The sequence below is a fragment of the Varanus komodoensis genome, unplaced genomic scaffold (genome assembly GCF_004798865.1).
Source record: "Varanus komodoensis strain SLA01 unplaced genomic scaffold, ASM479886v1 scaffold6_2, whole genome shotgun sequence".
NCBI lineage: Eukaryota > Metazoa > Chordata > Lepidosauria > Squamata > Varanidae > Varanus > Varanus komodoensis.
This window is the reverse complement of record NW_025336346.1, coordinates 19768999-19791105: the sequence shown is the minus strand read 5'-3', so window position 1 is coordinate 19791105 and position 22107 is coordinate 19768999. Positions and strand designations below refer to the sequence as shown.

Sequence of the window (22107 nt, the reverse complement as noted above, 5' to 3'; positions counted from 1 at the left end):
AAAGATATATATATATATATGTATATGTGTGTATATATATATATATATATATATATATATATGTATATGTGTATATATATATATATGTATATGTATATGTATATGTGTATATATACAGCATTTTTCAAATACATTCTCTGTATCCTCCACAAATAGCATTTCAGGCTCAATCATGCATAAGCTTATGACTGAAGTTTTCGTTATTTCCACATTCCACATGCTTGTGTTAATTCAGATTCACTGGGACTGCCTCTTGGTCAAAGCCACTGTAGAGAGTGCTTTGGTTTGAGAAGTACAAACAACATATAAATTCTGATCATAAACACACTGTGATGAGGTTTTCCAACTTCACTAGTTGGATCTAACTCTGTTGTTCCACCAGTGTAATGGATCCTGTTGTCAGAACAGCACTTCCTCTTTACTTCCTGCAGCCCCAGATGTAGCTGTCAAGATGTGCAGATCTGTGCAACTCCCCCTTGTGGCTTGATAGAGAAAGCAGCACATTTCACCTTGCAAGTAATTGCAGGACTGGTATCAGGCCTGTGAGGTCACTGCAACCACGGTAACCAATTGGGAGCCACAGGAGGGGCTACAAAAGGCTACTCAGCACTGCCTCACAACATGAGTCTTTCTGGCAGCTTGTTTGTGGTCGTGATCTGGTACTGTTGCCAATCCTACAATGTCTATCTGAACCTGTCCCTGAATCTACCTTTTTTTGGTATCCGACTCTCACCAACTCCTGTCAGCTCTCCTGAATCTGTGATGCCGCACCAGTATCTGCGTGTTGCCTGTATTTAATTCTTTCTTTACCTCTGGAATTTCCCATGCCTTGCTGGTACTTGATCCTTGCTTTTATCTGTCTTTGCCTCTGCCTCTAGTTCCACTGTAGCTTGCCAAGACATCTATCTAAATCCACGACCCCTGGTCTTGGTGTTCTAGTGATACCTGCTGCTTATGTCCCAGACTTAACAGTCCTCTCCAAATCTGTACCAGGGAGCAATTTATGGGCCAAAGCATCAAGATGCCCAGAAGTCCCATCATCCTTCTACCACTGATGGCAATTACTACAGTGTATGGGAAATGTAGGCCAAATCTCAAGTTGACCACACATTGACCACCTTGGTCCTACTGAAACATATACTGAAAGATAAAAGTATGTAACCAAGAACTCTACTGCATAAAATGTTTTCTGGAGTTTGTTGGTACAGACTGACAACAGTTGCCAAAACTCACCTTGTCCCCTAGTAATAGGGATGACATCTTTTGCAGAAGGAGAGCTACAGTAAATCCTACCATCTTCAATGCGACTTTCAGACTCGGTAAAATCTTCAAATGAGCAGTTTACACCAGCAGAAAGATCAGGGACATTCCAGGCCTGCAGAACCAGCTAAAAGAGGAAAAAAACAAGATCATGCATTTCAGTAGACCATGAAGAAAAAGGGACTAATAACAAAGGCCACATAGTGCACTATCCCACAAAACCCAACTGTTCCAGACTAACTAAACTTCCTGCAGGGAAATACTTATATCAGGCAAGCCTGACAAAAATAAGGGCTCTGTAGGATTAAAGCTAAGTGACCTACCTCAACTTCTGATTTGGTGACTGATATGTTCTTGGGCTGAACGGTGAGCTGGACACACTGGCGTAGATCTGAGGCAAAACGCTGAAGCTCATCAGCTCGTTCACACCGGTCCTTCCGTGAGCAACTGGTAAAACATTCAGGAGTTTATGGTGAACAAGAATATCTGTACTGAGTTGCAATATCCACAGGGAAGAGCCCACAATGGCCTCTCTTCTGTCATGTATGTATTTTCTTTCCTATGCGTGGTATGAAAAAGCCCTCCAGATAGCTCATAGATTTCATAAATAATGAAACAGAAACGAAACGGTTGTTTTATAATACTTTTAACTGCTCACATATGCTGAACTTTTGCATTCAAATATCCAATTAACACCTGTTAGCCCCTTGCATCCTTTTCACTCACGAAGATCTGTCCTGCCAACATACTACCATCTCTCCAGGCTTCAAAAGGCTTACCTGCTTCTGCACCCCTTCCAGCAACCACAGAAAGACATTTCTCTCTCTCATGTGATTCATCCTCTCTCTTTCTATATTATAGTCTTGAAACAGATTCTGTTTAGTTACAGACCAGAATATTGTTAACATTCAATAGCTCAAAACATATAATGAAAAATAGTGTGAGCTTCTCAATGCTTACTTTTGCTTCCATGAAATTAATCTGAGTCTGTGTAGGGAAGGGGGAAGGGAAGAGTGTAACTTGTACGGAACAATTGTCTGCATGCCTACTTAAGAGTGGAAATAAGTATGTACATATTGCAGCCTTAAAAGCATCCTTTTTCTGTCAAGCAGTGATTATCTAGTGACTGAACTCTATGTTTCATGCAGTTTAATTTTGGGTTGAAAGGCTGTATTGCTCTTTTGACCTCAAGTAATTAAAAGGCTTAAGTTTCTTTTGTGAAATTAAGTAACACAGGTTGCTGCTCTTCAAATCAAGCTATTGTTTAACCTTTATCACTATTTGCAATTTTCCTAATGGTTTAAAATATTGATCTCTCTGGTCCAAATTTGATTAGTTAAGCTTGAATCATGGTTTTTATTTGAGTAACAATATTTTAGATGCTTCTTTCATCTGCACTTGGCAATTGCATTTTGTGTTTATTAAGGCTTTTGACTAACACAATAAACTATCAACTTAGAATGATGAGTGGCATCATCATCATCTTAACATTTGTGTAGACCTGCCAGGTGTTTAAAAGTGCTTCACATGCATTTTCTAGCTGTAATCCTGTAAAGCAGGTTCATAGAATCAGAGAGATGGAGGAGATCTCACTGGTCATCTTATCCAATACACTGTCAATGCAGGAAATCTTTCCTGATAGGTCATTATCTAGCCTGCTCAAAACCCTCCACTGAAGGAGAGTTCACCACCTTCCAATAATGTGTGTTCCACTGTCAAACAGTTCACATCATCAGAAAAACCTTTTGAGGATGCGACTGCATGCTTTTGCTTTTGAGTCCATTGGTTCAGATGCTACTGGCTGGAGCAAGAGAAGACAAATTTGCTCCCTCAACTCGATGGGAATTATTTAAAGCGTTAACTGTGGCCACTGCAGCACCTCTTAATCATTTCCCCAGGCTAACTCCTTCCCTCATATCTGCATCTCCTCATCATTTTTGTCATCTACCCCAGAGATGTTTTAATTTGTTGCAATCCTTCTTAAATGGTGGTGGCCAAAACTGGCATCATCATCACCATCCTCCATACACCTAAGAGTGGTTTGCCCCAGACCAACTAGTGAGTTTATAACAAAGGCAAAATCCAAACTGTGCCTTCCTGATTCATAGCTTAGTCTCTTTACCACAAACTATACCCATTCTACAAGCAAGCAACTGGGCATTTGTATATCCTAACTACACGCTTATGAAGGCAGACATGCTGCAAGAGCAGCGGGAGTCATCTGCCAATGCATGGCATGGCATGGCCCTGTTGCACACTTCATATTCTGCTTCCCTTCTCCTGCTCCCTAAGGGCTCTTGGCATTCTCTCATCTGCTCTCCAGATTCTTTGCAAACAGCTCCAGATTAGCCAGGAATTTCACCAGGGCAGTCACTCCTTTGTCCCCCAGAGTACCATTCTAAGCAGGTAGGCTGCCTCCATTTAATGAGTTTAAATGAGTTTCCTTCGCTTTTCCTCCCTGCATCTGAGATAACATTATTTCATTACGGAAAGCATTTTAATTAAGCAGAGGGCAATACAAAAAAGCAGATACACATGCACCTTTCAAGGTCCTGGTAATCTCAGCGATTTATCTCCTCAGCAAGTGCCAGTGTGACATCGCACTGTGGAGCTTCTCAGCCATCACGGCATCCCACCCATCTCCCTGAGGTGGTTCAAGGAAAGAGATGTCTCTGAGTTTAATTAAAATGCTCCACATGGTTAAACAGTCAGGGCTTTTCAGCTTCTAAGGCTGTGTTTCCTCCCCCAAGCTTTTTCATTCTGGTTTTATTTCTTCACTTTTCTGCTGCCATTCTGGCAGCGTACAGGGAACCCAGTAGTGGAGTAGAAGGGACCTGGGTTATATTGTAGGCCGGATTAGATCATTAGCAGGAAGCTAAATGGGAAATACACTTGATCTTCAGAGGAGAACCAAATATTAATGAAGGTAGAAGATAAAATTCAGGATTTAATGAGGCTTGTCCTATGAGGCTTAGACAAACAAGTGCACATGTACCATAATATTTAGAGACATTGTTTCTCTGAAGATAAAACAGGATTATTCCTTATAGTGCATTCTCATGTTACCAGATGTTGCAGGATTGGCTTCTCTGGAAAAAGACAGGCTCTCTGGCCACTGTCAAAGTGAATAATTTCTGGAGCGCTTACTTTCTTTTCCTGTTTGCCAAACAAGAAGCAATGTGGCATTTCTAGCAGGCTATCAGCCATTGTAGCTAGAAACATCTTATGCCAAGAAGCAGAACTGTATTTAAAGAAGATTTAAACAGGTTATCTTTGAAATACAAGCAAGATAAGGTCCTTTCAAATCCAAGGACTGTGAGATCCTAATAATTTTACTTGAGTGCTATTGGCCTTCATTTTTCTCTCTGTTAGCACCAATCTACAGTCTTAGAGTAGTTTGTAATAGCTTTTAAAAGCCTCTGTGAAGGTATATGTGTCTTCCAAAACAAAAGAAGGAAGGAAGGAAGGAAGGAAGGAAGGAAGGAAGGAAGGAAGGAAGGAAGGAAGGAAGCAAGCAAGCAAGCAAGCAAGCAAGCAAGCAAGCAAGCAAGCAAGCAAGCATGGAGAAAAACTGGACAACTGACCCCAGGGCAGTGAGTTTCTCTTCTGTTCACATGGCTGTGTCAATATATGCTCTGGGAAAGAGATCCCTCCTGTTTTTTCAGGACAGGAAGCTACTGTTCTAGTCTGTATTCACCCACACATTTGACATGCAGAACCCCTGGTGTGCTAGACAACTGGCAGCTTAGAGAAGACAACTGTCAATCAGTTCTGCAGCATATAACCTGGACAGCAAAGGCAACAACAGACGAAAAAGGCAAACTGCAGGGACAGGCCCACTTCTCCCAGCTTGATACAAACTCGTGAAGACTACAAGTTAACTCCTTTCTCTTGTCCCTATAAGTTCTGGTCTCACATCTGCATCCATGGTACCTCAAGCAGCATAAGAGAACCTGGCTGACAGCTGCAATGGGCAGTGCTATAGTCACTGAGAAGGTTAGAGGGGGAAAAACTTTCCTTCTTTTCAAGAGAAGAGATTTAGGGCTGAATATGTAGAAGGACTAGTCACCCAAGAAAAGTGGGTGGGACACAGAAAGAGAATAGAGGCAGCTGTAGGCTATGCTGGGGCAGGGGTGGGCGGACTTCAGGAGACTGGTGAATGAGCAAGATAGCTAAGTGGCAGCAAGTCAGGAATGAAGGTCTTGGAGTAACCGTATGTGAGACCAGAAATGGAAAGGCACAGAAGAGCTTCAAGTTCAGGGGTGCCTCTGTATTCACTGCATCTTGCAAAGGATATTTCTGAACCCTCCCCAAGAAGACTGGCTGTCATCTGCACTAGAGTTTCTATTCCTCAGGCTTAAAGTAACTCATCTCTGACCATCAATCATATTCATCAGGTCTGGTATATTTCCTGCACAGAACATGAATACCATCATACCTGATGTATGGTGTTTGTTACACAATTTAGAAAGTCAATGTCAATAGTAATAATAAAAGTAACATGCCACACTTTACACAATGGCATAAATGGATTTTTAAATAAATAAATAAGCAAGCTCCCTGTAGGGGATACATAGAAACAGAGCGAGTCAGAAGGGGCCTCCCAGGCCATCTAGTCTGACCCCCGGCTGCAGCCGGCACTGCTCATCACATGCCTACCATGTGCATGTCCAGCCAATCCTTGAACACACTCAGTGATGGGGCTTCAACACCTCTTGTGGAAGCCCCTTCCATACCCTTGGGGTCCTAACTGTCAGGAACTACTTCCTGGCATCCAAATTGAACCTTGGTTCCCTGAGCTTTGCTCCACTGGAACACATCCTGTCCTCATCCACAGGGAAAATAGGTCTCCACCCACCTCCATGTGGCACATCCCTCATGTATCGTATGTCTCCAACAGATCCCCTCAGAGTCTCCCTTTCTCCAGGCTGAACAGACCCATTCCCTCAGTCTTGCCTCATACGGCTTTCCGTGCAATCTGGCCACCATCCTTGCAGCCCTACGCTGCACCCATTCCAACCTGGCTATATCCTTCCTGTAATGTGGAGCTCAGAACTGAACACAATACCCCAGCTGGAGGTGCACCAGAGTCATGTAGAGTGGCAGTAATACCTCTCTCGATCTAGAAGCCACGCTTCTGGTTATGCAACCAAAGGTGGCATTCTCCCTCTTGATTGTCACACTGCTGACTCATGTTTAGCCTGCAGTTGACCAGTACCCCGAGGTCCCTTTCGCAAGTCCTGCCCTCCAGCCACTTGTCCCCTAACCTGAACTTATGACATCCATTCCTTTGCCCCAAGTGCAAGACCTTACACTTATGTGCATCGGGTGTCATCCTGTTGTCCCCTGCCCAATTCCATAGTCTGTCCAGATCTTTCTGAATCTTGAGTGCCTGCTCCTCAGTTGTGGCCATCACCCCCATTTTAGTATCATCCATGAATTTGATCAGCAGACTGTCACCCCCTCTTCCAGGTCATTGATGAAAAGATTGAACAAGATCAGTCCCAGGACAGAGCCCTGGAGGACCCCGCTTGTCATTGGCTGCCATCCTAATGATTCCCCACTAATAGTTACCCTACATCTCCTGTCTCATCACATAATTCTTAAAATTATAATAAAGAGCCTTGTTGCACCTATTTATTATGGCATACATTTTCAAGGACTACAGTTCACTGCAACTGAAGCTAACAAAAGCTTGTACAATAATGTTAATCTTTAAAGTTTCACAAGACTCAGTTATTTTTGTTACAGCGGACTAACGCCTCTATGCCTCTGGAAATCATAACTATAAATCACTTGTTGAATGATAGCCATATATCATTATCACAGTAATTTGAAAACGATGCTGTGAGGCATGTCAATATTATCCACATAATGGGGTGGCTGGAGGGGACTGACGTTAAGGGACAGCCCCTTTTCTAAGGCAACCTAGTAGGTTCCTGGCAGAGGCAAGGTCCAAGCCTCTTGGAATTCCATGAGAAAATAAGGTGGGGACCAGAGCAAAGGTCTACCTAATCCAGTGTTCTGTAGCCTGTGCTGTCTTGCAATGGAGGCTCCATTTAGCCAACATGACTGGTATACTCACAAGCTTATTAACAAGCTCATGCTAGCCTTATTGTTACCTTTGTCTATTATATACGTTCTGCCATGCTGATTGCTCGCTATGAATTATGATTACTCTTCCTCTTGATCAAGCTATATCCTTCTCTTCCCTAAGCCAGTTTCTTTAATTCAGTCTTTTATTTATTGTTTATGTATTTATTTAAAGTTGTTATATGCCATCTCCTTGCTACACAGCCTTGGGACGGCTTACAGAAATAATAAATACATCAAAATAACAATTACAATTAAAACCCGGAAACACAATGGCTGCACGATTAAAATCTATAAATATTAAACATTAAAATACTGTTTGAATAAGAAGGTCTTGGCCTGGCGCCGAAAAACAAATAATGACTTTTCTGAACTAGCGCAGCATTACATACTACTACACTGCCATCTCTAGTGTCTCTTATATGCAGTATCCCAGTCTCTAATCCTACCTTGTCAATTTCATCAAGGTCACATACCAGAGACAGGAACTTGGTCACTGTTGTCTTCTGTACAATGCACAACACTGGCACTAACATTTAACAGTAGTTGTAGCAGGAATCAATAGCGCAGCTACTAATGCAGGTTCTTAAACATTTAGAAGCCTTCCTTCAATGGGCTGACCAGCCTCATAGGAATGCACAGAGGTCCTAAGGTACAAGCCAAAAATTCTGCATACTTACATGTTGTGTAGGACACACCAGCCACAATGAGGATCCCTGGAGCCCAGACACAATGCACACGTTGTATATTGCTCACAGCTCTCCACTGGCACACGGGTCACCTGGGAATGGACAAGCAGTCAATACAATCCTCAGTCATGTTGTGTCTTCAGCAACTTTCAGTTCTTCACTATAGTTCTTTCGCTGCTTCCTTAACCCTGAAACAGCTAAACCTAAATGTTCCCGGAGTTAACCCCCCTCCACTTCACAGGTGGGATGGATGACGATGAAGAAATTCATTTCTATGCCACTCCATAGCCAAGGTTGAGGGAATGTGGCACCTGCGGGCTGAAAGGAGGCCTTTCCTGTGGTAGTGGCATTCCTGCTGGCAGCAGGTTAATGCTGCACCATCACCCAGTTTTGTTCTGGGGGAAAGAGTTGTGGCTAGCAGACATTCTTTTTTTAACCCGCATTTTAACCCTGTGGTTGTGAGCTGCCCAGAGGTGCTATGGCACAATTGACTTGCACACAAATGTTTTAAATAAATTTCTTCTGTGAATCAGCACTGTGATAACGTTGCACCCTTGTGATGACGCAGAAGCCCCGTCAGTGTGACCAATAGCTTAGAGTGCTGGGAGAACAACTTGAGATCTACTTTCTGTGCCCTCCTTTCCACGGGGAATTGGAAGGAAGGACAGCAACTGCTGGCTTTGACAGATTCACTATCTGTGCCACTGCCAGAAAAGACAGCCAGTGGTGTTGACATAAGGCAAGCCATAGGGGCAATTCACCACACCATCCCACCCAGAATTTGAGGCTCTCTGCAACAGAGTTATTGCAGGGGAAACAGGAAAAACCAAACTAAGCATGAGTTAGAATTGAAACAGTCCTGGAATTCCGAGTAATTCTTTCTTTTACCTTATACAAAAACTGTTTGCTTGAATATGCTGTTCAAACATGGCATTCTTCATGTAGTGTTAGAGAATATGGCACAGCCACAATCTTTTATTGGCACGAGGGATGCAATTATACTGAACTGGGAATAAAACCAGGATAGTTATGGCTTCTGTGGAGCGGGATATGCAAATACAGCCCAAATGAAGAAGTTCATACTAAAGCTGCTGAAGGGTAGAACCAGAAATGAGCAAAAAAGCCAACGTGCAAGCATTACTATGGACTGAATTATAGAGAGGAGGTTCCTTCCGAACAGGTAACACCAAGGATGGGAATGACAGTAAAGGTCTCACAGGGACCCTGTTGTTTCAGTGTTTACAGCAGAGGAAGGAAGGAAAGAAACAGAAGAGCAGGAGGCACGCTTTGATCATGGATTAAAATGATTTCCCCAGATCCCGTTCCTTGCTATCACCACATTAAAAACCCAAACACCATCAGTAGGCATAAAAGGGTCAACAAAATATAGGTCAGAGCCCAAGGCTCTTTCTAAGCCCAGTGTTAATGATCTGAAGCGCCCTGCTATTTCTTTGAGGCTGGTGATCAGAGCAGGAGGAGGGGCAGGCAGAGGCCCACTCTCCAGCTTTCAAGTCCCTCTGCGCTCCCCAGAGGCAGCCCTGTGCCTAGGAAATTAAGTACTGGGGCTATTAGTCCAGACCCCACCACAGAGCAGTTCCTTTGAACATCTGCTGAGAAGCAAAAGCTACTGTGGCAGTTCTGAAGGGGAAGGAGGGAAATGGCAGGAGGACGGGAGCAGAATACAGAATGGAAAGGCATAAGGAATCTGTTGGATGAACAAAGATACTCCAGGATGTCTATGTAACACAGGGCTAAACACTGCTCACTGGATACCCACACTAGTAGGAATCCTTTCCCAAATGTGCTTCCAGGGATATCCGAACTATTGTCCACACTTCAAGACATGCCCCAAAACACACAAAAATAATCACTTGGGTTTCCCCTTGTAGTTACATTGTTAGCCCACCTCTCCTCCAAGGAGTTTACAGCAGTGTACAGGGCAATATCCACGCATGTCAAAAACCCCGTGAAATATGTTAGAGATGATGACTGGCCCAAGGATAGCCAGTGAGTTTCAGGATAGAGTGAACACTGGAACTTGGCTCTACCCAGTCTAAGTCCAACATTTGAGAATCATAAAGCTGGAAGAGACCTTGTAGTCCAACCCTGCAGGAAGTCTAAGTCAACAGCATACAAAATAGATGGCTGTCCAGTCTCTGCTGGGAGAAAGAGCGCGGCCAAGGTTGCCAGTCTATGCAGTACATACTAGCTCTTTTACAAAGAAACTGTCCCCACTCTACATCTGAGTTGAATGAATGCACAGAGAGTGGACCTATTAATTAATTAAATACCTGTATGGTCTCTATGCATGCAGCATTACATACAAGTATCTATACAACTCTGTGTGCAATCTGGAGCTCAGCTTTTCAAAGGGTACCTGATCAAGAGCAATTCTTGGGGTTCTATTTGTTCAGATACTGTGCCATCATTCAGTTGAACAGACAGAGGTGGTACCTGTCACCACAATTATGTTTGTCCTCTTTGTGTGTTCTGTCACCCTGGGAAGAGAATGGGGCTTTAGAGAGCCAGGAAAGCAGTCAAGTTCTGCAGGAAAGATTTACATTAATGTGTTACATTTAAAAGCTATATCCGGTGAGGATGTATATGTCTGCTCCACACATTTCAAAGAACTTCTTTAGGAAACTGGCAACCTCTACAATTCTTCTTGGAGCCAAGAAAGCAACAAATACATCTGGTCCTTGATCACATTCACACTGTGCTGCTCATGGTTCAGGTTTCTCCTAACTACTAAAAACTAAGCAACCTACTTGAGTATTGCCTTCTAGTAAATAGCCACGAAAAGTCAAATATGATCACAAGCATGCACCCATTCCCAGGCAAATAATTTACCTGCCTCCTCTTGTATAATAGTGACCCTGTCCTTTAAGTCTGAACTACAGGTCTTTCTGAACTCAAAGGAGCAGCCTTCCTCCTCCTGTTTCTTCTACATGCAAAATTTCAGCCAGCCTCCAGCTACCTAGAATCTGTGAGAACCTCCTGTGCTCTGGACTAAGTGAGCTAAACATCTTTGCATGCGTATCAGTGTCTGTGAGCAAGATGGAAACAGTGGCAGTGTAATACTAGTATCCCTCTATGAACTTATCTTCCATCACAACACTACCTACAACTCTTGCCTGCTACTATTTCAATAGCTAGCAAGAGTATAAAATGCAATCTGGCTTCTCAACAGTATGGCACTTAAGAAATCAATCTACTTTTAATAACAAATATAGATGGGTCACTTTTCCAGTATGAATAATTGGAGAACATGCACAGGCCTGTATCTGCTGGAGTGTAGTTATTCAAACAGAGAGCTGGATCAGAACATGATGAATCATGGTCTAATACTGGAATCACCTTGATAGGTTAACAAACCAGCAACTGTTCTCCTGCTCATAAACTGTGTGTTCAGTTTATGTGTGTTCATACAAACATGTGCAGAAGAACAGCAAGTTAAACATCACAAGCTGGCACTGCTGCTCTTACAGAGAATAACCCCCATTCAACTCACACACAGATTTCCCAGAACACAGGCTGGCAGCAAAACTCACTTTATCAAACTCACTTTATGTGATTTTCAAGCTTTCTACAGCTGGGGACCAAGGACCGCTGAGGCAGAAACAAAAAGCACCATACACATATACAGTATGCTGTGTATTCATTTCCAAACACAGTATCAAAAAAATAAAAAATGAAAAAATGAAAATTCTCCAAAGAAACCAAACAACAAAAAATGCAAACAAAAGAACAAAATACTGAAATCAGCGTAGCATGGCTCCCAGTCACTGGGCTGTCTCTCCCCTCCCTGTCCCCCACAGCAGCACCAGCGCAACCCCTGCAAGCGCGACGAACTGCGCAGGCGCAGCACCCATAATGAGTGATGCAGAGAGGCCATGATGAAGAACTCTTGTGGACCGACACCAGTCCGCAGACCAGTCGATGAAAACCACTGTGCTAGATGATATGCTGTGCAGACCTACTCTCAAGCATCCCCATAGCCTCTGTCTTGCTAATCCTTCCCATCTAGGCTAAGTGGACAGCAATGGGACAGCTTGTTGCCATGCTAATATTCCATAGTGAGTCCAACTTGGGGTGTGTGTGCGGAATTGGGTCTCTTTTCTTATAATGTAATCTTCAAATGTTGACTTAGATTCTAATTCAAAAGTGGAAGAAGAGACACTGGAATTTGCAACTGATATGGCAAGGTGAAAGGACCCGGAAGTAAGCCAGGATGTTACTGTGTCAAGCTCTGTGGGCAGTTTCAAGTTCTGCGGACAAGTCTAATGAACTAGCAGATATGGGAGGGAGCAGACCCAACATAATTAATCTAATCATACAGTGTCAAATTAAGAGGGTGGACCAGCTGAAAAGTGCCAGGCTCATAAACAGTAGCATCCGCCTTGAAAGTGGACTTGGCTCTTTTTGGTTTTAAAAACGGGATTCAGATTGGCATCAATTTTGCATCAATAAGCCACATTTCCCTAATGGACAGTATTCTAACTTTGTTTGTTTCCTTAGTTATTGACTTCTGCAATATCCTTTTTTAACACAAAGCCAGCACTGCTGGTCCACTTTAACATAATAAAGACTTTTAGTTAGAAAGCCTTATCTTGATCTGCTTGTAAAGAGCGGAGAAAGATGGATTGTTGCCTCCCTCCCAGACATGGGTACTCCAGAAGACACTGCAAGGGGAATGCTTCATTTCTCCCCTACCTGCCATGAGTTGTTTCAGACTTGCCACAGCATTAAATATTTATAAAAGATTTACGGAAGTAAGTTTTAAGTCCAAACCTACCCATTCATTTCCCAGTCCAACCTCCATTTTGAATTTTCCTTGCCAAAGTAGCTGAGGTGCACTTTTGTATTGTTCATACCTGTCAGAATGGGTATCCCAAAATGGAAATCATGTTCTCCCCACTACCACTACTAGCCAGAAAAAGGTAAATGGGAAAAAAAGGTCTTGGAAAGTCTAAAATGTCTTACAGCAGTGCCAGAGATGCGAATGGGGAGTCAGTGGCAGCTGCCTGTAAGTGGTACTTGGATATCTTTGGTGTGGTTGGCACCAGCACTTGCCCAGTAGTCCAATGACAAGACCAACAAGGGGTTTTTTTGGGGGTGGGGGGAATTCTTGCCATGTGGCTCACTAGCCGATTTCCTATACCCATGATGGGTTTGGTCATACAGGTTTGGACAATACAACAGCACAATGTTGGAACCACAATCCCTACAAGTACCTAGAGATGGTTGGACTGTGTTGCTGCACACATAAAAGCCAATCTGGAGAAAAAGGTCTGGGTTCACATGACAGGACAACCCATCATAGGTAGTAACCTATAATGACTGGTCACACAATCCCAATCTGTGTCTTTGCTTCTTCAGTCAACTATAGTACGTGGCAAGGACATCAAACCGCAGAACGTATTTTTACAAACCAGGCTCCATTGAACAGAATCTCTATTGGTGCTCTAAGAAGAAAGATTTAGGCAAATTACAATGTTTGCCTGATTAGGTCAAAGCACAGAAACTAGAAATTCTTGGAAAAAATGTAGATTTGCTTATTAGCAATATATCAGCTAAAACAGACTGCTGCCTAAATTCTAGCCTGGACCCATGAAAGGGAAGGGGCACTCTCATATTCAGACTTCTGGTTACACTGCTAAACTTTTAAGAACATGATCAAATAGCCAGGTGAAACCTAGTTTAAAGGAATCTTGGGGACCTTGCATTGCCCAGACACATGCCATAATCCACACTCTTCTTAATCTGACAGCAAGAGTCACCCTTAAAGGGCTATAAGCGCTTTATTAATTGCTCCTCCAGATTTGATTAAAATTCCCTATTCCTCAGGCCCTTTGAGCTCTGTTACAACTGCTCATTTAATTACTTTCCACCAACACCGTGATAACAGCAGGCTGCAGATGAGCGCGGTTCCTATTAAGCCAGAGAGGAACAGGCCTGTGGAAGGGGGGAAGATTCTTGAGCCAGTGTCATCACAGCTACTTAAGCAACCTTCCAAAATCTCTCCTCCTTGGATGCACAGTTATCTGACCTGAATCTGAATTGCCCCCATAGTTGGCATTCAGCAATTTCCATGGATTGTATGCAATGTTAGTCCTGCTTAAGCTAGACCCATTACAATGAACAGGATTTAAATTATATCAGCACTGGATACAATTTAATGCAAATGTTCTTTAAAAGAGAGATCCATAATTAAAAGCACCCTCAAGAATCACCAGCTATACTTAATGCCCACCTTCCTCCAGCATGAACCATGCCTATTGCATGTCCTCACACTGATCTCCTGTTCACAGAAGATAAAAGTCCACAGAGGAAACTGACAATATGGTTTCTTATTATTTCATCCTGCTCTCTAGAGCAGGACACAAGCACTGGTTCTGGGACAAATACCTGGATGGTCAAAAGAGTCCTGGTAGTAAAATTCCTTGTACTGGCTTGGCCTGCTGAGTTTGGTTGGCTCTGGTTACTACATAGACCCCTGCTGCTCCCCTGTTTTTCCTTCTTAGAGAGAGCTGGTATATACATTACATTTTTATCAAAAGCTCTGCTTGAAATGGCCGCCACAGGATTCCTTATTCCTGCTGCCAACCATCTAAAACACTTCTTACTATGGCTGGCATTAAGATGCCCCGCTGCAATGGGCTAGCACAATGCGGTGGCCAGCTCTGCACCTTAAGGCACTAGCAAGAGACCAGAAACAAGTCTGGGCACCAGTTCAGCAACTGCCTACAGCTGTAGGAAAGAGGATGGTAAACTGCAGCCAGAGAAAGGATAGCCCCTCTCCCTTCAGCTGTTACACATGCCCCACTCCAAATCACCCTGTGCACAGCAATTAGGCTTTAGACATCTAACTGCTGAGTGGGGTGCAGCCTGAGACTGGAAACCATGAGTCTTCACTGGTATTAAACGCACTGTAATTAAACTTTACCAAGTCTCCATTGGCACTAGTGGAGACTTTTTGAAAACTGAGTTTCTGCACAGGGGAGAAACTACACATTCGCTCCCAAACTGTGAAACCCTCACCGAATATTCCACCCCACCCCCAGCAATTAGATCAGTAAAAGCCTGGATTAGAACCAACAGAGATTTTAAAAAGACTGACTATGGGGCAGGGAGCAGGGTGCACGGGGGATCACAGACTGGATGGCGAAACCGTGGAGCCAATATCTGTCCTGCAGGTCCAGGGTTCCCAACTCCTGCTATAAAGATACCTCTCCAAAGTCTAACCCCAACTAAACTTAAAACATTTAGAGCATGAATACAAGCCAAAGGGAAGCTACCCCAGATTTACCCCATGCCTACTGAACGAAAACAAAAGGGGGATGGGGGAAAGCACCTATTGTCACCCCAGAGTTCACTTCTACATGGTGCATGAGGCTGTCAAACATCTCATTTTGCTAACATAATGGCCACAGAAACATTATCTAAATCCTGCATGCCCTGCTTTAAATTCTAAATAAAAAATTTCAACCTAAAAAAAAAAAAAAAAAATTCAACCGGCTTTAAATTCTACACACAGTGGAAACAATCTGCCCTGCGATCACATTAGGACAGTGTGTTACTTTTCACTTAAATGCAACTAGATCAAGAATGTTCACATCACCCAGAGAATCTGGATAGAACTTGATGAGGTCCGGAAAAGTCATTTTAAATTTCTAGACTCCACAGAATTGAATATGTGTTGCACATTTTTATAGAAGGACTGGATGTTCCATTCCTGTGTAATCCAGTACCTGGAATTTTTCCAGCCCTGCTTGACCATTTACCTATCAAAGCATCATGCTGCCTTTTCAGGACTAGTGTTTTCATTTGTAGCAGGTGTGCCACTTCAGCATGTTTCTCCATCATTCCAAACAAAGAAGTCGCTTTTACAGAGCTACTTAGCAGCCAAGCATGCAAGCCTGAAAGGGTCAGACAGGCATGCATGCCAGGAGTGTGGGGATTTCAGTACATGTTGCTAATCACTGATGAAGGGGAAGAAGATTCTGCACTACAAAAAGCATCTTATTTGATAAGCTTGGAGGCATTTAATGCAAAGGCAGATCTGGATCCATTTTCTTCTACAATTTCCCCACTCTACAGGCAACCATGTTTGTTACATCTGTTTCTCCTTCTGTGGGTTTCTACCATTAGTTCAAAGGGCTTTCAGGTTTAATTTATCTGAGTGCCTTTAACTCGCTGTCTAAGAAAACAACTCAAGACTGTCCACCAACTCAGAGATTCCATTTTCCCTTTGAATTTTAAATGCCGAAAACTTATGCTTTTACTCCATTTTATTCTTGCACCTGAAGTGCCAACATTAAACAGATGAGCCAGTGGCAGTAGCAACCAAGAGTGCTTTTGGAGCAGCTCTCCTGAAGAAAACTGACCTAGCCACAGGCATTCACGTTTCAACAACCTTTAGACTGGGCTAGTTTAACACCTCTGGGAAGCTTCAGCGGTTCCAAAATGCAGCTGCCAGATGGTTGGCTGGTGAGCTGGATCATGCAACTCCAGTCTTGTCTGATCTTCAAGGATTACATATCTGCATTTACTTGGGGTTCAATTCAAGGTGCTCATTCTTATCTTTAACACTCCATGCAATTTGAGGCCCAGGTATTTTAAGGGCCATTTTCTTCTATATATTTTATGTATTTATTTATTTAAACCATTTTTATGCCACCCCATTCGCAAAAAGCCTTGGGGCGGCTTGCAACAATAATAAACATAAATAAGCAATGCAGCTTCTCCCACCAATTGAGCCCCCCACCCACCACCACCAATGCCTATGTGACGCCATCACCCTATGCCCTTTGATGACTGGTCAAAGCCTATTCCATGAGGCTTTGGGACTGCTTGGCCCTGGTCATCTGCCACTGGAAAAGATACTGCTAGCAGAAAAGGTTTTCCTACCACCTTTTCCCAAAATCTGCTCCAGAGGGTTAAGGGACCCTTCAAAGCAGATCTGGAAGGCAAGCAGGGGGCTGTACTGGACACAAGAAGAAGGGCAAGTCCACTCAGGTAACACTGGATTCAAGCTTGTTTCCCAGCTTTTCCCCAAAAGTGAGGGGTAAGAGAAAGAGACTCATCCATCCGGGTTATAGAACATTAATTAAAATCTTACTATCCTATGACATAATTTCCATTTTATCCTCAGCCAAATGCCAGCTATTCTGAGCAAGGAATTGTAGGTGCCACTGCAGTCTAAAATGGAATGATACCAGACAAATTGCATCATGTCATGGCAAATGTACAGCCCTGCACACTAGCAGAACCAAGGTTTGGCTACCCAGCCACGTTGCTGGCTACAGTGCACCTTACTCCGTGAACACCTGTTTATCTTGCTGCAGCAGTGCAGAAGCAGAAGCCACTTCTCGAATATCCGTAGTCTCGGCAATCTGTCAAATGACACAGCTTTGGCAAAAAGAGACCTAATGAGCCTGCTGTAGAAGAGCAGTTGCATGCACCTATGATTCATTGGCTTCATAATAATAAGTCTGTATCCCCCTTTGGAAATACTCAAACAGATATTCTTAATTGCATGAAGAGACACCTGTGAATTCCATCAGGCAGGATTTAGTAAGACTAGGAAAAAAATGAGGTCCTGTTAGAGTGAAGCCTACACATAACAACAATGACCCATTTATTTACATCTGTATCTTCCCCATTCATGTATAAATTGAGAGGGAGCTCAGTGCTTTCCCCTGGCAGTGCATAAGGTGATGCACATTTTGTACTTTCTCTTGAGATTCTAGCTCTTAAAATGCGGGTGGGATGCACTTTTGCACTTACTTGGGCAGCTAGAGTCCCAGGAAAAAGACCAAGATATGTGTTGCGCTGTCAGGAGATTATTAGGATCTCACCCTGAAGAGGGTGCAAATCTCACCATTCCAATTTTGCAAGAAAAGATCACTCATACCTTTGCCTTCCCTTGATAGCTTGCCTTTTGAGAAAGCAAAGGGAAAAGCCATGAGAAAGCAAAAGGGGGAGAAAAAACCCTCACTGACCTTTATGGATCAACGTCCAGCATTGGTACCTGCTACACTTTTACACCAGGAAATTCACCCCTGACACTGCCCCACCAAGCGTCCCAATTTCCACACTTCTGTAAGTGCGGCTGAATAAATATTTTCTCCTGCATGTTGTATGTGCAATAATAATAATAATAGTTTCCCAACCACTGACAGACCCTCCAAGGTCTGCTTGTGATTCTATAACAAAACCGGGCAGTGTGAAATGGGGAAAGTTTGGTCTGTAGCAGTTTGCAAGAAAAAAAAACGCCTAAGCACCTCAGTGGCACAGCACTGCCCTAGAAAGAGAAAGAGGAACTTTCTTACTGAGCTAAAGTGAGTAGACTGAGAATGTCTTTCACAGCCAGCCCAGGTCCAGGAGCCACTAGTCCCACAAGAAGGAACCATCACATGATGGTTATTATTTATGTATGTTTTTTTGTATTTTTTGTGAGCTGCCCCGAGGCTTTGTTGCGATGGGGGCGGCATAGAAATGTTTTAAATAAAAAAAAATAAAAAATAAAATGATGGGTGACTTTGTGCACTGAGCTTTAACGTGTTGCCACATTCAGCTGATTCTACCCATCTGCAGAGTAGGCTACAACTCAATGCATATGACGTCTGCATATGCTGTCACCCATCATAAGATGGAAGCTGCTTGTTCTTTGAAAAGATGCCCTTAAGAGAGCTATCACTCTTGTTACCGAGTCACGTGATGGAGCTGCCAGTCATTCACCCCAACCATTTATTGCACTGGACTCTGTATATACACCATGAGCTCGACTTCTAATCAAAACAGTACTAATAAACAGAATGATGCATTCTTAGAAAGAGTTTCTGCTGGTTGATCTGACAGCCCTACCCAGAGCCACATGGCGAGCCTCCGTGCTTCAGAATATCCCATGCGTACCAGAAAGGGCTGTTTGCCCAGTTATGCTCCTTGCTTGCTTCTGAGCACGCACTTGCATGAGAGGAGCCAGGTGCAGACACACTCAAGTTCTTACCTGTTTCTCAGTCATGGCATAGAGGTACTGGAGATCAGGGCTGAGCACTAAGTCCCGCAGGACGGAGCTGCCTTCATGGGCGATAACATTCTCATACTGCAATGCTGAACGTCCAATGGGGTTAGCAGGGTCCACCAGGATCTGAAAGAAGGGTTGACAGGTTAGCAGTTGCTCTTATCGGTTCTTCAACAATTATGATGGATGGTATTTGGTAACAGGGAAAGGAATAACATGCCAGTTCTGTGCCAGTAGCTATCTAGTTGGGAAAGGAACAAAAAAAGGCAGAGAAGCCACAGAAAAGAAGAATCATCTGAAGACTTTAAAGCATATCTGACCTGTAGTGCTAACCCTGACAAGTACCAGCTTGCCCATGTCCCATAAACTTCATGGCTTCCACTGATACCCAAAGTATAGCCTGATACTTAACAAAAACAGCTCATCGAAAATGTCCAAGAACTCCATATCAAGAGCATGCTTTGGCTACCACTGCACAGTAGCAAAAGAGGAGTCCAAAAGGATTTCCCAAGCACAAGCCTGCCTTTTATTTGTTTTTGTAGGTGTTAGTGGTCAACCTTATCTGGTCAGTCAACAAGAGCCCCTTCTAGTCTGTTAGCCATTTTAGTCCTTATCTGAGTTGTCATTGCTTTGCTCTTCCATTAATCAAAGCACTCGGTGGAACAGAGTTAAGTAAAAGAATAGCTCCACCTGCTCACTATTTAAAATAAAGCTACATTATGCACTTCAATGCACATTAATGTTCTTCAGTTAAATCTAATGAACTTTAAATGAAGCTGGGGACTGCTGGATGTGTTAACAGCACCAAGAAGGTGCAAATGACTGGTGAAGGAAGTGAAGAGAGTTACTGGCAGCGATACAGACTTTACAGGAAAGGGAGGAGACATACTAAGTTCTTTTAGCTGGGGTGAGCTTTCCATTATATATCTCTATACTGGGAGATGGGTGGAGAACGAAGGGTTGCTAAAGCTATTTAATCTACTAAGAACTTAATCCCACCTCATGCACAACTGCAGAAAAATCTCCTGGGCCACTCACAAATAATTGCACGCAGTCTGGCATATACAGGGGCTCTTCCTCTTTGACTCCTCTAAGACAGATATCATTATAAGCCCATCATTTTTAACACAAATGCTTTAGTCAGTACTCCTCACATGTCAATCTTTCCAACAACCTAATAAATGTGCTGCTATTGAAATGCTCTCTGGCATGAAAGGAAGGTGGAGCATCTAAGAACTTGTAACCTGTGCAGGTTCCTATGCATTGGTGAGATCTTGCCTTCCATATAAAGGGGTACTGGGAGCCTGTGGACCATTTATACATGCTGTCTCCTCTAAATTATAAAAAAAGGTCCATGTGTTTTGCTACAAGTTGTGCTTCAAAGGAGAGAGTCAAACAGCACCTTTGTTCTAAGCACAGCAGGGATACAGCAAAAACTCTAATCCCATTATCACTCACAGTGACAATAATGCTTATCCTAAAAAACCTGTTTTCAACTATGGAAGCCATAACTACATTAAAAGGCATCACTGGGTCATAGTTAAGCAATAGCATACAAGAGGGCTGATTTTCTTAATTCAGCTGCTTCCTGGCTAAAAATATTTTTCTGCAGCAATCCTGTATTCTGTTTGTGGCACACTTTTGGTCCAACTTTCATAAGTTGAACCATGGGGGGAATGGTTTGGAACTCAGCAAAGAATTGAACAGAGAGACTTTTTTTATGCTATGCCACTTCCAGTTAAAGTGATGATTTACCATGTTAACTATTCTAGAACAGGCAACTCTCTGCAACCTTTAAAGAAGTGGCAGCTCCATCAGCAACAGAGAGCATGGCCATAGGGTCTTTCACACACACACACACACACACACACACACACACACACACACACATTATTAATATGGAGATACATTTTATTTTCTCTCTCATTATATTAGAGCCCACGATCATCCAAGGAAACTGTCTAGTGGGATATGCAGAACAGAAAAAAGGCAGTACTACTGCACACAACATATGCTGAAACTAATGTTTGCTAGTAGAAGACAGTGGTGGCTACTAACTTTGACATCTTTAGAAGGAGTTAGATACAGCCCTGGAGGACAATGCCTATTATTCAGGATGAGCATTTATTACTTTAGGCAGCAGCAGTTCTCTGAATATCAGTTGCTGGGGAACACAAGTCGGAGATGCTCTCAGGCCCTAATTTTTAACACACTTTGGCAATCTAACACAGGACACAAAGAACTGCAAAACACTGTATTGCAGCAAATTAGGTTACATAGACCAGCTTTCCAGAACAAAGCTGACAGTGTTTATAGATGCCAGTAAATAAATATCCTAGTCAGACACTATTAGCACATTGCTTTGTTCAACAGAAGATCTGTTCTTGAAGCACAGAAAGTCAAAGGTGAAGTTTTTAGATCTAGAATTCAAGGTAGAGTTCATGATAAAGAAAAGAGAAGAAAGTATTCTGGGCAATTAAAAAGTTTTTCCCAGCAAAGGCTGTTGGTGTCTGCACTATTTTAAATACAAAATAGAGGCTTCTGAAGCACCACATGGAACAAGGTGATAACCCACCTGAGTATATTAAAGTCCCACTAAATTCCACCATTGTCTCCTGAATCTGGTAATGAAGCTGCTTTGCTAATCACTCTGACTGCTGCAAAAGTGCAACAGTTGGCAGTAAAATGGGGAATTCCACATTCTGCCCTTCTTACGCTATGGGCCAGCTGACCCATAGTGAGCCACAGCAGGTTGCAGTGCATGACAGTGGCCATTCTGGATATTCAAACCATGATAGGTGGTTGTCAAGACTTATCATGACATCTGAACCCAGCAAGGGTACATGTAGATTGTTTGGAGTGGTTACCAAACTACCCCCTGCTCTAAAACAGCCCATGGCTTGAATATTCAAACTGATCACCAGAATGTACTACTACCCCTGTGGCTCAAGAAGGCACAGTGGACTGATAATCACGTGATCCAGACTGAAATCTCCCACCAGCAGCAACACCTCTTAGTTCAAGTTAAGGCACTTAAAA

General features: G+C 43.0%; 1 protein-coding gene across 5 annotated transcripts in view; it reads right to left on the bottom strand.

Annotated features, from left to right (window-relative positions):
- The window catches only part of PLXNA1 (plexin A1), a 342839-nt gene that overhangs the window by 139188 nt on the left and 181544 nt on the right, over positions 1-22107 (bottom strand). For all 5 annotated transcript variants that reach the window (XM_044451657.1, XM_044451658.1, XM_044451661.1 and 2 more), the window contains 4 exons: positions 19054-19194; positions 8034-8134; positions 1584-1707; positions 1234-1387 (listed from right to left, as the gene is read on the bottom strand). In XM_044451657.1, coding sequence (XP_044307592.1) covers positions 1234-1387; positions 1584-1707; positions 8034-8134; positions 19054-19194 — 520 coding nt within the window. The remainder of the gene's footprint in view (positions 1-1233; positions 1388-1583; positions 1708-8033; positions 8135-19053; positions 19195-22107) is intronic.